The sequence below is a fragment of the Ornithorhynchus anatinus genome, chromosome X5, assembly GCF_004115215.2.
Source record: "Ornithorhynchus anatinus isolate Pmale09 chromosome X5, mOrnAna1.pri.v4, whole genome shotgun sequence".
In the NCBI taxonomy this organism is placed as follows: Eukaryota; Metazoa; Chordata; class Mammalia; order Monotremata; family Ornithorhynchidae; genus Ornithorhynchus; species Ornithorhynchus anatinus.
In genome coordinates this window covers 3,681,270-3,694,220 of record NC_041753.1, presented here as the reverse complement: position 1 = coordinate 3,694,220, position 12,951 = coordinate 3,681,270, and the positions used below count along the sequence as shown (strand labels likewise).

The 12,951-nt window shown below is 49.3% G+C and overlaps 5 protein-coding genes across 5 annotated transcripts; 3 read left to right on the top strand and 2 right to left on the bottom strand.

Annotated features, from left to right (window-relative positions):
- Positions 1–736: 736 nt before the first annotated feature.
- On the top strand, positions 737–1,431 carry LOC100093134 (histone H1.4-like). The gene has a single exon (XM_001513062.2). It carries the CDS (start codon positions 763–765, stop codon positions 1,429–1,431), a length of 669 nt encoding a protein of 222 aa, XP_001513112.2. The 5' UTR covers positions 737–762.
- A 1,077-nt stretch (positions 1,432–2,508) lies between these two features.
- LOC100093334 (histone H3-like) lies at positions 2,509–8,146 on the bottom strand. The gene is made up of 2 exons (XM_039910864.1): positions 8,065–8,146; positions 2,509–3,323 (listed from the first exon to the last, which is right to left on the bottom strand). The coding sequence occupies exons 1-2, from the start codon at positions 8,144–8,146 to the stop codon at positions 2,875–2,877; spliced, it is 531 nt and encodes a 176-aa protein (XP_039766798.1). The 3' UTR covers positions 2,509–2,874.
- A 1,775-nt stretch (positions 8,147–9,921) lies between these two features.
- On the top strand, positions 9,922–10,826 carry LOC100076871 (histone H1.4-like). Its single transcript, XM_001505637.4, has one exon. It carries the CDS (start codon positions 9,974–9,976, stop codon positions 10,643–10,645), a length of 672 nt encoding a protein of 223 aa, XP_001505687.1. The 5' UTR covers positions 9,922–9,973; the 3' UTR covers positions 10,646–10,826.
- Positions 10,827–11,628: 802 nt separating this feature from the next.
- On the bottom strand, positions 11,629–12,101 carry LOC100076913 (histone H2A type 1). Its single transcript, XM_001505543.4, has one exon. It carries the CDS (start codon positions 12,063–12,065, stop codon positions 11,673–11,675), a length of 393 nt encoding a protein of 130 aa, XP_001505593.1. The 5' UTR covers positions 12,066–12,101; the 3' UTR covers positions 11,629–11,672.
- Positions 12,102–12,352: 251 nt separating this feature from the next.
- On the top strand, positions 12,353–12,819 carry LOC100076942 (histone H2B type 1-O). Its single transcript, XM_001505608.4, has one exon. It carries the CDS (start codon positions 12,386–12,388, stop codon positions 12,764–12,766), a length of 381 nt encoding a protein of 126 aa, XP_001505658.1. The 5' UTR covers positions 12,353–12,385; the 3' UTR covers positions 12,767–12,819.
- Positions 12,820–12,951: the final 132 nt, after the last annotated feature.

The following is a 12,951-nucleotide window of genomic DNA, read 5'->3' as shown; positions in this document are numbered from 1 at the left end:
GGATCGATTGCGTATTATTGCTGACCGTGAACTCTGCAAGAACTGTTCTGACATCTCCCTGCAGACCTGATTTCAGCTCCAGCGTTGCTTAGCGATTCTGTAAATGCTAAAGAATTTTCTCCCAACCTTTTGGGAGACCGAGACCTAAAGACATTCCAATCCAGAGTTAAGTCTGGGACTCAGCTAAGTAGGGTGGATATACCCGAGAACCCCCTTCATCCACTGGTAAAACGACGTAGCAGACTGTGTTACTTCCCCCAAGAAGACACGGGTTGGTCCCGAAAATTTCGTGTGCAGGAGCTGGCTTTCCGGACAGAACTGAGGCCAAGGACCTCAGGAATCCAGGGGATGAGGTTGAAGAACGGCTGAAAAAGGAGGAAATTTCTAATTTACAAAGGAAAATGAAAATGCTATTTCCCTTGACAGAATCGTGAAAACGGATGAGGGATTTCTTGAATATTTTTCTCATAAAACGTCCGTCTGTGTGAACCAGAACAAACGTATCTGAAACCTGAGAGTTCTCGGGTCATTTTATGATTGAAATGAGTGCATTCCAGGTGGTTAATGGTGGTATATTTTGAGGTTTTTGAAATGCAACAAACACAACTCGGGGGCTGAGCGATGAACTCTCGGCAGGCAGCGAGGCGGGCTGGACAGCGCACCAATCACAGCGCAGCTCCGCCCTATAAATACACCCCGCGGTGCCAGCAGGTCCACACTGGTCATTTTCGAGTTTTTTCTCGTTTCTTACGCCTTAACACAATGTCTGAAACGGCTCCTATCGCGCCGTCTGCTCCGGCCCCCGCGGAAAAGTCGCCGGCTAAGAAAAAGGCCAAGAAGGTGGCGACGGGCGGAGCGCGGCGCAAGGCCGCGGGTCCCTCGGTGTCCGAGCTGATCACCAAGGCGGTGGCGGCGTCCAAGGAGCGCAACGGGGTGTCCCTGGCCGCGCTGAAGAAGGCGCTGGCCGCCGCCGGCTACGACGTGGAGAAGAACAACAGCCGCATCAAGCTGGGGCTCAAGAGCCTGGTCGCCAAAGGCACCTTGGTGCAGACCAAAGGCACCGGCGCCTCGGGCTCTTTCAAGATCAACAAGAAGACGGCCGGCTCCGAGGACAAGGACAAGCCCAAAGCCAAGAAACCGGCGGCCGCGGCTAAGCCCAAGAAATCCGCCAGCGCTACCAAGAAACCCAAGAAGCCGGTGGCTTCTGGGACCAAAAAGAGCGTGAAAAAGACCCCGAAGAAGGCCAAAAAAGCGGCAGCTGGAGCCAAAAAAGCGGCCAGGAGCCCGATGAAGGCCAAAACTGCAAAGCCCAAGAAAACAGCCAAGAGTCCGGCCAAGCCCAAGGCGGTAAAGCCCAAAGCTGCCAAGCCCAAGGCCGCAAAACCCAAAGCTGTCAAACCCAAAAAGGCAGCGGCGCCCAAGAAAAAATAAGGTGTTTATACTATTTTATCTTATACCCTCAACGGCTCTTTTCAGGGCCACCCACAGATTTCAATGAAAGAGCTAAAAACACTTTGCATTGCTTTTGGGGTGGGGAGCTCGGTGGAGAGAAAGGAGTTACCTCGTTAGTCCGAGTTAACGACCAAATGCAGCCTCCAGAAAATAATAGACATTCGGGAAACCTGGTCATTAGTGATGATTAATAGAGATAGAGAAGCAGCGTGGCTCAGCGGAAAAAGCACGGGCTTGGGAGTCAGAGGTCATGGGTTTGAATCCCAGCTCTGCCACTTCTCAGCTGTGTGACTTTGGGAAAGTCACTTAACTTCTCTGTGCCTCAGTTACCTCATCTGTAAAATGGGGATTAAGACAGTGAGCCTCATGTGGGACAACCCGATTACCCTGTAACTATCCCAGCGCTTAGAACAGTGCTCTGCACATAGTAAGCTCTTAACAAATACCAACATTATTAATTAGTGATAATGTGGTTATTGGATTCTGAGGCACCAAAAAACCTAAGGTGCCACGATATCTTGCCTAGTTTAAATTTTATCCTTACCTTGTTTGCTGGTCCTGTTTCATCGGTCTTAGGTTTGCCTCCTAAAAGACCTTTGAGGTTTCGGGGCCTTGATGAATTTTCATTCTTTCCCAGCTCCCGCGATTTTGCATTCCAAGTTTTAACATTACTATCCATAATGTCCAACTCCCAAAGGCCACCCGGCCTCAAGTCCACACCCGGCCCCATTCATCCCCTTTCTTTTCCACTTCTGTCCCGCCCTCTGGGAACGGATTTACCGAGTAACCCTTGAAAGCTGTAGGTCCTCCTACAATTAATTAATTCATTTAGTCATATTAACTGAGCGCTTACTATGTGCGGAACACTATACTAGGCGCTTGGAAAGTACAATTCGGCAACAGAGACAATCCCTACCCTACAACGGGTTTACAATCTAGAAGGGATAGACAGGCAACAAAACAAGAAAACGGACATCAATAACATCGATATAAATAGAGTTATCGATATATACACATCATTAATAAAATAAATAGAATAATAAATATGTACTCAATTTCTATCGGCCTATACAGAATGGTACAGAGCTACGATCGCTATGATTTAAAATCAAAAACGGAGCCATGCTACCCTTACTTTGAGTGCTGTGGAATAAAGGTGATAAAGACCAGTGATAAAGGTCTAATGACTGCAAGGACAAACTTTGTAGCGGGAGACAGCTCTTACAGGATGAATGTAGATTGAGTCAGTGTGATGCAAAAGACTCCCTCTAAGGCTCGTTGTGCACTGGAAACATGCTTACCAAGTCAGCTGTACTGTACTCTCCCCAACACAATAAGCGCTCAAATACGATTCACTCACTCTTTCAGGCAGCGGATCTATCCTGATCATATCGGTGGCTCTGAAAAGAGCCTTTGGTTTCGTTAGAGCAGAGGGATAGAGAGCAAGACTTCAGGCCTCTCGCCTCGGATGCGGCGGGCCAGCTGGATGTCCTTGGGCATGATGGTGACCCGCTTGGCGTGGATGGCGCACAGGTTGGTGTCCTCGAAGAGCCCCACCAGGTAGGCCTCGCTGGCCTCCTGCAGGGCCATGACGGCCGAGCTCTGGAAGCGCAGGTCCGTCTTGAAGTCCTGGGCGATCTCCCGCACCAGCCGCTGGAAGGGCAGCTTGCGGATCAGCAGCTCGGTGGACTTCTGGTAGCGGCGGATCTCCCGCAGCGCCACGGTGCCGGGCCGGTAGCGGTGAGGCTTCTTCACGCCGCCGGTGGCCGGGGCGCTCTTGCGGGCCGCCTTGGTGGCCAGCTGCTTGCGGGGCGCCTTGTGACCGGTGGCAGTGGGTAGTGCACAGGCCTGGGAGTCCAAAGGACCTGGGTTCTAATCCCGACTCTGCCACTTGTCTGCTGTGTGATCTCGGGCAAGTCACTTCACATCTCTGGACCTCAGTTCCCTCATCTGTAAAATGAGGATTGAGACTGTGAGCCCCACGTGGGACAGGGACTGTGCCCAACCCGGTTTGCTTGTATCCACCCCAGCGCTTAGTCCAGTGCCTGGCACATAGTAAGCGCTTAACAGATACCACAATTATTAAGATACCTGATGGGAGAAGGAGGGGAAGTGTTCGATGTTCACGAGCAGAAAGGAGCCTCAAAAAAGATGTTAACAATAGCCAAACTCTCCTCCCATGATCTCCAAAAAGATTTCATAGCCCAGTTTTAGGAAGCTTGTCCTGGATGTGAGGAAGTGGGGAAAAGACGATTTTCTCTCTTTACTGCTGTATTGTACTTTCCCAAGCTCTGAGTACAGAGCTCTGCACGCAGTAAGCTCTCAATAAATACGATTGAACGAATGAATTAAAGTCACTTTTGTAATAATAAGGATTAGTATGGTACTTGTTAAACTCTTGCTATGTGCCAAGGTTTGTTCTGAACTCTGGGGAAGATACCAGATAATCGGTCCCACATATAGCATTCATAATCAAAGAGCGTAGGATTTCATCCCCCTTTTACAGACGAGGTAATTGGGGCACAGAAAAGTTAAGTGTTTTGCCTAAGGTCACACAGCAGACACGTGGCGGTTAGAATTAGAACCCAGGTCCTCTGACTCCCAACCCAGGCTCTTTCCACTAAGCCACCCTGCTTCTCTTTATAGACCGTAAGTTCCTCGTGATCAATACTTAGACTGTACTTTCCCGAGCGCTCAGTTCAGCTCTGTGACCTTAGCAAGCGAGTAATAAATTTTGCTTGTTTCTTGTATTATCCTCTACTCCCATCATGTGGACATTTACAGCAATAGCGAGGATAATAGCTGCTTTCACTTCACTTCCCCCTCTCAGCTCCAAATAATTTCAACCCTAATAATAATAACGATATTTGTTAAGCGCTGACTATATGTCAAATACTGTTCTAAGAGCTAGGATAGATACATGCTAATCAGGTTGCCCACTTGGGGCTCACAGTCTTAATCTCCATTTTACAGGTGAGTTAACCTGAGACCCAGAGAAGTGAAGTGACTTGCCCAAGGTTACACAGCAGACAAATGGTGGATCCGGGACTGCAACCTAGGTCTTTCTGACTCCCAGGCCCGGGCTCTCTCCATTAGGCCACACTGCCTCCTTATCTTCCCTACCTTTCGGCAGGGGCACAGGAGTCTCCCTTTGCAATATCCCTAATCTTTTCTAAATCACGACCCTCTAGTTATATCAGGTAGCAAAGGCTCAGGGAGGTGCCCTGCCACTCACTATTGAATTCCTGGTAACTTATTTTCACCCATCTCTCTGGAAATACGTCAAAGTGGAAATGATGTTTTTCTATTCTGTGGAGGGAAGATGTAGAGAAAGAAGGAAGCTGCAAATGAGCAAACAAAAGGGAAATAATGTAGCCTAACGGATAGAGCCCGGGCCTGGGAGTCGGTAAGATCTGGGTTCTAATCCTGGCTCTGCACGGATGGTGTACGACTTGATTGGCTTGTCTCTACCCCAGCTTTCAGAACAGTGCCAGACACATAGTAGGCACTTGACAGATTAAAGCAAATTTTGCAAGATGCTTTTGGTTTCATTGCCAAACCAACCCTTCATCCAATTGACCAGTGAAGCAGAGAAGAGGGACTCCACCATGAGAAAATAAGCAAATAAGTTAGGGCCAGAGATTCAGGCTTCCAAAAGGAGGATCCTCTGTGAATTTCCCGCAAAAAAAAAAAAAAAAAAAAATGATTGTCATCCATCTAGGGGTAAAATTGAACTCAACATGCTTTAAAGAGAGGAAAGGACAAACCCCTCCCCCCCAGATCAATCAATCGTATTCCTTGAGTGCTCACTGTGTGCACAGCACTGTACTAAGAGCTTGGGAGAGCACAACGCAACAACAAACTTGTCCATCATGAGTTTCCAGTCTAGAGGGAGAAACAGACATTAATATAAATCAATTATGGATATGGACATAAGTGCTGTGGGGTTTGGTGGGGGCGAATATAGGGAGTGAGTCAGGTGATGCTGAAGGGACTGGGACCAATTTACCTGGGACTGGTTTGAATTTACCCCAGTCCTCAGTAGAGTGTTGGTATTTGTTAGTATTTGTTAAGCGCTTACTATATGCAGAGCACTGTTCTAAGCGCTGGGGTAGAGACAGGGGAATCAGGTTGTCCCACGTGGGGCTCACAGTCTTCATCCTCATTTTACAGAGGAGGGAACTGAGGCACAGAGAAGTTAAGTGACTTGCCCACAGTCACACAACTGACAAGTGGCAGAGCTGGGATTCGAACCCATGACCTCTGACTCCAAAGCCCGTGCTCTTTCCACTGAGCCACGCTGCTTCTCAATAATGTTGGTATTTGTTAAGCGCTTACTATGGGAAGAGCACTGTTCTAAGCGCTGAGGAAGATACAGGGTAACCAGATTGTCCCACGTGAGGCTCACAGATTTAATCCCCATTTTACATTTTAGAGTGCCTGGCACATACTAAGCGCTTAACAAACGCCATTTGAAAAAAAGAAATGAAGGTTAAACAAGCAGCTAAAGGGTCTTGACTCATCTGTAAAATGGGGATGAAAACTGTGAGCCCCACATGGGACAACCTGATCACCTCGTATCCCCCAGCGCTTAGAACAGTGCTTTGCACATAGTAAGCACTTAACGAATGCTACCATTTATTTAGAGAAGCAGCGTGGCTCAGTAGAAAGAGCATGGGCTTTGGAGTCAGAGGTCATGAATTCAAATCCCAGCCCTGCCACTTGTCAGCTGTGTGACTGTGGGCAAGTCACTTCACTTCTCTGGGCCTCAGTTACCTCATCTGTAAAATGGGGATTAAGATTGTGAGCCCCACGTGAGACCACCTGATTCCCCTGTGTCTACCCCAGCGCTTAGAACAGTGCTCTGCACATAGTAAGCGCTTAACAAATGCCAACATTATTGTTATTATGACTCTCTGAGGTTGCGACAGTGCTTCAGTCTTTATTACACACAGTCACAATTATCCATTAATTAGGGAATTTAGCACCTCTTCCACCTAAAAGAGTTACAACATTGTGCTAAGCCGCGGGGAAGAGACAGATAATCAGTTCGGTCACAGTTTCTGACCCACGCGGGGTTCACAATACAGGGAAAGCCAGAATCTTCTCCGCATTTTAGAGATGAGGATGATGATGATGACAATAGTTAAGCACTTACTATGTGCAAAGCACTGTTCTAAGCGCTGGAGAGATACAAGGTGATCAGTTTATCTCACGTGGGGCTCACAATCTTAATTTTACACATCCCATTTTACAGATGAAGTAACTGAGGCACAGAGAAGCTAAGTGACTTGCCCAACGTCACAGAGCTGACAAGCGGCGGAGTCGGGATTAGAACCCATGACTCTGACTCCCAAGCCTGTGCTCTTTCCACTGAGCCACGCTGCTTCTCAATGAATGCCTCTCTAGACATGAGGAAGGGAAGGGACAGAGAAGTGATGTGATCCATTCATGGTCACACAGGCGACGGGCAGAGCGGCAATAAGAAATAAGGTTTTCTCCTTCTCGGTCCTGTGCTCTTTCCACTAAACCTACAGCCTTGAAAAGCATGAAGATGGACAAGGACCTGTCCTTATTTTATGGTATTTGTTAAGCAGTTACTATGTGTGAATCACTGTTCTAAGTCCTGGTATCTCCCAGTTAATCAGGTCAGACACAGTCTCTTTCCCACAAGGGGCACACAGGCTAAGTAAGAAGGAGAACAAATACTGAATCCCCATTTTACAGTCGAGGAAACTGAGGCACACAGAAGAGAATTGATTTGGTCAAGGTCACAGAGCAGGCAAATGGCACTGCTGTAATGAGAGGACAGGGCCTCTGACTCCCAGGACTCTTTTTTTTTTTTCTACTAGGCCATGCTGCCTCCCAAATGGGAGAAGATCTATTGATCACCACAATTCCAGATACTAGGTCCACCCCCCAACCCCCCCAACCTCCAACCCAACTGCAAGCTAATTTTTCTCAGGGTGTTGGCAGGCCAAGATAGAGAAGAGAGAGAAGCAGAGGAAGCAGGGTGGTCTAGTGGATAGAGCCCAGGCTTGAAAGTCAGAAGGAACTGGGTTCTATGACCGCCTCCACCACTTGTCTGCCGTGTGACCTTTGGCAAGTCATTTCACTTCTCTGGGCCTCAGTTACCTCATCTGTAAAATGGGGATTAAGACTGTGAGCCCCATCTGAGACTAGGACTTTATCCAACCTGATTAGCTTGTATCTACCCTAGCACTTAGAACAGTTTTTGGTACTTAGTTAAGTGCTTAACAAATACCATTATTATTATCATTATTATTATCAATGGTGTCGAGCATTTTGGAAAAATAAAAGTGCTAACTGATTTTGGTATTTGGTATTTGGTATGGTATTTGTTAAGTGCTCACAATGTGCCAGGCACTTTACTAAGTACTGGGGTAGATGCAGGCTAATCAAGTTGGACACAGTCTGTGCCCCATAAGGCACATAGTCTTAATTCTCATTTTACAGCTGAGGTAACTAAGGCCCAGAATAGTTAAGTGACTTGCTCAAGATCATACAGCAGACAAGTGGCAGAGCAGCAGTAGAAGCCAGTTCCTGACTACCCGATCCATGTTCTATCCCCTAGGCCATGCTGCTTCTCACTATAGACATTCAAGGCACTCTCGTGATCATCATATGAATTCTTGGACTCATTGTCTCTCTTCTGAACCTGTAAATGGAACATGGCTTACTTCCATCACCATTTCCCACACCTCCTCCTTTTCCTGTGTCACTCCCAACCCTCCTTCCTATTGGAACGCCCTCGTTCCAATATATCCACTATCCACTATATAGAGCAGGAGCGTGGAAATCAGAAGGTCGGCGCAGCTTCGCCACTTTGTCTGCTGTGTGACCTTGAGCAAGTCACTTCACTTTTCTGGGCCTCAATTACTTCATCTGTAAATTGGGGATTGAGACTGTGAGCCCCGCATGGGACAGAGACTGGGTCCAACCCTGAATTGCTTGTATTCCCCACAGTGCTTAGAACAGTGCCTGGCACACAGTACGTGCTTAACCAATACTATTTTCTTTGTGCCCTGTCTCACAGTCAAACCCTCCCCTTCCAAAAGGTCACCTACTCCACCAAGCTATTTGTCATTAACCATTACCCCAAAACCTGTTCTACTATCCTTTTAATTTCCTCAACACTCTTGAGCACTTACGTATTTAGAAATCTAGTCGACCTTGGGACCTTGGGAGTCAAGACATCTGGATTCTAATCCCGGTTCTACCTTTTGCCTTGGACAACTCACTGAAAATTTCTCTGTGCCTCAGTTTCCTCTTTGCAAAAAAGGGGATTCGACACCTCTTCCCCTTCATACTTACACTGTGATCCCCATGTAGGACAGGAAATATGTTTGAAGGCATTGTCTTTTATGTACTGCAGCTCTTCATATAGTGTTTGGCGGATAGTCGAGCTTAATGAATACCACTATGATATTATTATGAACTATTATTGTTAGTGCAAATGGACAGGGAACCTGTCTGCCAACTCTGTGCTGTATTCTCCCAAAGGCTTAGTACGGTGCTCTGCACACAGTAAAAGCTCAATAAATGGTATTGATTGATTTCAGTTTATAATTCCTGGCACTATTTAATGATTGCCTGCAAGTGAATATAGGACCCTAAGCTTCTCATTTGCCTTTTAACTCTCTGCGGACAGGGATTGGGTCCAGTACGAATTCTATATGTTGCCCGGTACCATTATTTTACATCCATAATATCCAAATGGTCAAATTGGGCCAAGGGGAAAAAACAGAGCCGCCCCGCCCCCAGCCCATGGAAGATAGAGATCCCTTATTGACCCTCTGACTCCCCAAATTTGCGGATTCACAACCTCCAAATGTCGCGAAATCGCCCGGGCACCCCCTTGGAGTCTCGACCCCAAGACTAAACCCCCAGGGACCCCAATTTCCCTAATTTAAATGAGTCTGAGCACCAGCAGAGCTGGCGCTTAAACAGGCAAAGCGACCAAGGAGCCTGTGTTACTTCCCCCACGGAGACAGGACATTGTCCCGAAAATCTCGAGGAAAAGAGTGGGCTTTCGGGACAGACCCGCGGCCAAGAACCTAGGGAATCAGCCCCAAGGGGTCCGACAGCCCCAAGTAGAAAGGTTAATTAACAATTTACGCAGAAATAGGCAAGTTTTCTCCCTCTGGGCTGGATCCTGCCTTGAACCGAGGGGGTTCTCCCAGGATTCCAGCCCGAAGCTTTATGTTGCGGGAACCAAACTAGAAACGGGAGAAGCCTGGGGGTCGTATCTAACGGAATCGCTCGAAAAACAGTCCTTCTGCCGAGAGGAATTGTGAATATTTTACCTTTTCCGAGAGGCAACAAACACAACTCGGGAGGCGAATGTCGCGTCTGCGACTGGCGGCGAGGCGGGCTGGACAGCGCACCAATCACAGCGCAGCTCCGCCCTATAAATACACCCGGCCTCGGCAGCGGGGGCCCATTCGGCCAACTAGTTTGGCGACTGCTTTTTGCGTCTGGGATCTTCTTAGCCCTCGTCATGTCTGAGACGGCTCCAGCTGCCCCCGCGACCCCGGTCTCGCCCGCCCCCGCGGAGAAGACTCCGGCCAAGAAGAAGGCCAGGAAACCGGCGGCGGCGGGCGGAGCGCGGCGCAAGGCCGCGGGTCCCTCGGTGTCCGAGCTGATCACCAAGGCGGTGGCGGCGTCCAAGGAGCGCAACGGGGTGTCCCTGGCCGCGCTGAAGAAGGCGCTGGCCGCCGCCGGCTACGACGTGGAGAAGAACAACAGCCGCATCAAGCTGGGGCTCAAGAGCCTGGTCACCAAAGGCACCTTGGTGCAGACCAAAGGCACCGGCGCCTCGGGCTCTTTCAAGATCAACAAGAAGGCCGCCGGCGCCGAGGGCAAGGCCAAGCCCAAGGCTAAGAAGGCCGCCGCCAAGCCCAAGAAAGCGGCCGGGGCCGCCAAGAAGCCCAAGAAGCCGGCGGCCTCCGGGGCTAAGAAGAGCGTGAAGAAGACCCCGAAGAAAGCCAAGAAGCCGGCAGCGGCCAAAAAGGCAGCCAAGAGCCCGAAAAAGGCCAAAGCCGCAAAGCCCAAAAAAGCGGCTAAAAGCCCGGCCAAGCCGAAGGCGGTGAAGCCCAAAGCGGCGAAGCCCAAGGCCGCAAAGCCCAAGACGGCCAAGCCCAAGAAGGCAGCGGCGGCCAAGAAGAAGTAGGGAGGGCCTGCGCCAACTTTCTCCTACACCCCAACGGCTCTTTTCAGAGCCACCCACCGATCTCAGAAAAAGAGCTTAAATGCACGGCGTCACTGCCCTATTCCATTGTGGGAGGGAATGGGGAGAGGTCACTAACCGGGTGCCATACTGTTTCCAAAGCGGTGAATAAATATGGTATGTGTTAAGCGCTTACTATGTGCAAAGCACTGTTCTAAGCGCTGGGGGATACAAGGTGGTCAGGTCCCACGTGGGACTCACAATTTTAATCCCCATTTTGCAGATTAGGCCACATCTCAATCTAAATGTATCTTTCAAGTAGGAGGAGGTTGGGAAGTTTTAAGAGGATTCAGAGTTCAGTCCTGTGTATTTAGTAACCAAAAGGAAAAGATTTGAAAGGCAAGGTAGCGAGTTAAGTAATCTTACTGGAGAAATTGCACTGCTCTCGCTTCTAATTTGAGCAGCCCACCAATTTGCCTGAGTTACCGGTAGCGCTAACGGTATGCAAAGCGTTGGGAGAAAGTGCCCACCGGTTCCTGTACTAAGGCAGGGATGCAAAATGCCACAACACGAAAAATCACGAAGTGCGCGGGAACAACTGTTGGGAAGCTGCATAGGGCAGATAAATGAGCTGGAAAGAAGCATCGTTGAAAACAGACTTGGGTTCTAATCCCGAAAGTGCTATGTAATAATGTTGGTATTTAATATTGGCTATGTGAGCTTCACTTCTGGGATTCAGAATGAAAAACCCCATGTGGCACATGGATTTTTATACAGCCACTATAATTTCTCCTCAGAGGAAGTGATTGTTAACAGGGATTTCAGAATAAAGGCAATAGAGGCAATCTCCCTCTACTCTAGTGCTTAGCCTGGCTTAAGGCCTGTCATTAAAGTTGAAGCAATGGTCCCCAAAAATACCAACTAACGCAACAGCTCTTTCACTGAGAGTTGTGGGTGGCTCTGAAAAGAGCCTTTGGTTTCAGGTTATTTAGGTGGAAACGTAGGAATCCTACTGTTCCTCCTCAACTTTTTATTTGCCCTTAGCCTTGTGGTGGCTCTCGGTCTTCTTGGGGAGCAGCACGGCCTGGATGTTGGGCAGGACGCCGCCCTGGGCGATGGTGACCTTGCCCAGCAGCTTGTTGAGCTCCTCGTCGTTGCGGATGGCCAGCTGCAGGTGCCGCGGGATGATGCGGGTCTTCTTGTTGTCGCGGGCCGCGTTGCCCGCCAGCTCCAGGATCTCGGCCGTCAGGTACTCGAGCACGGCGGCCAGGTAGACGGGCGCGCCCGCCCCCACCCGCTCCGCGTAGTTGCCCTTGCGCAGCAGCCGGTGGACGCGGCCCACCGGGAACTGCAGCCCGGCCCGGGACGAGCGGGACTTGGCCTTGGCCCGAGCCTTTCCACCCTGCTTTCCACGGCCTGACATAATTCCACGAAGCTGTTTCAAACAGGTGCAGCAGGAAAAACTAAAATAGATTGGGAATGCGGCCTTTACCGCCTCTTTTATACCTTTTGGGGGTAGTTAAATGGAGCTGTTTGATTGGCCGGAGTTAATTGGGTTGTCAGCTACCAATAGGAGGTAAGGATTAGAATCCTCTCATTTGCATCAACTCATCACAGCACATCGTCCAATTGAAATTAAGTATACCGACGACCTAATTTACATATCGTTCGGTATAAATAATGGGACTGTAGTTTAAAATGTTCATTCCTCCTGCTTTTTTGTTAGCGACCTCTTTTCACATTATGCCTGATCCGGCGAAATCCGCTCCCGCCCCCAAGAAGGGCTCGAAGAAGGCGGTGACCAAAGCGCAGAAGAAAGACGGGAAGAAGCGCAAGCGGAGCCGCAAGGAGAGCTACTCCATCTACGTGTACAAGGTGCTGAAGCAGGTCCACCCCGACACGGGCATCTCGTCCAAGGCCATGGGCATCATGAACTCGTTCGTCAACGACATCTTCGAGCGCATCGCCGGCGAGGCTTCCCGCCTGGCGCACTACAACAAGCGCTCCACCATCACGTCCCGGGAGATCCAGACGGCCGTGCGCCTGCTGCTGCCCGGGGAGCTGGCCAAGCACGCCGTGTCCGAGGGCACCAAGGCCGTCACCAAGTACACCAGCTCCAAGTAAATTGACCTTCCGATTCCGCACCCTGAAACCAAAGGCTCTTTTCAGAGCCACCCAAGGATTTCCTAAAGTGAGCTATAACATTTACCCACTTTCACTTACTGGCTGTCATAAGAGTCTTCACTCCTTTCCGGAGTTTCCAATTTAGGAAAAACAGCCAGTGATTTTACAATATACGAAAAGAAATC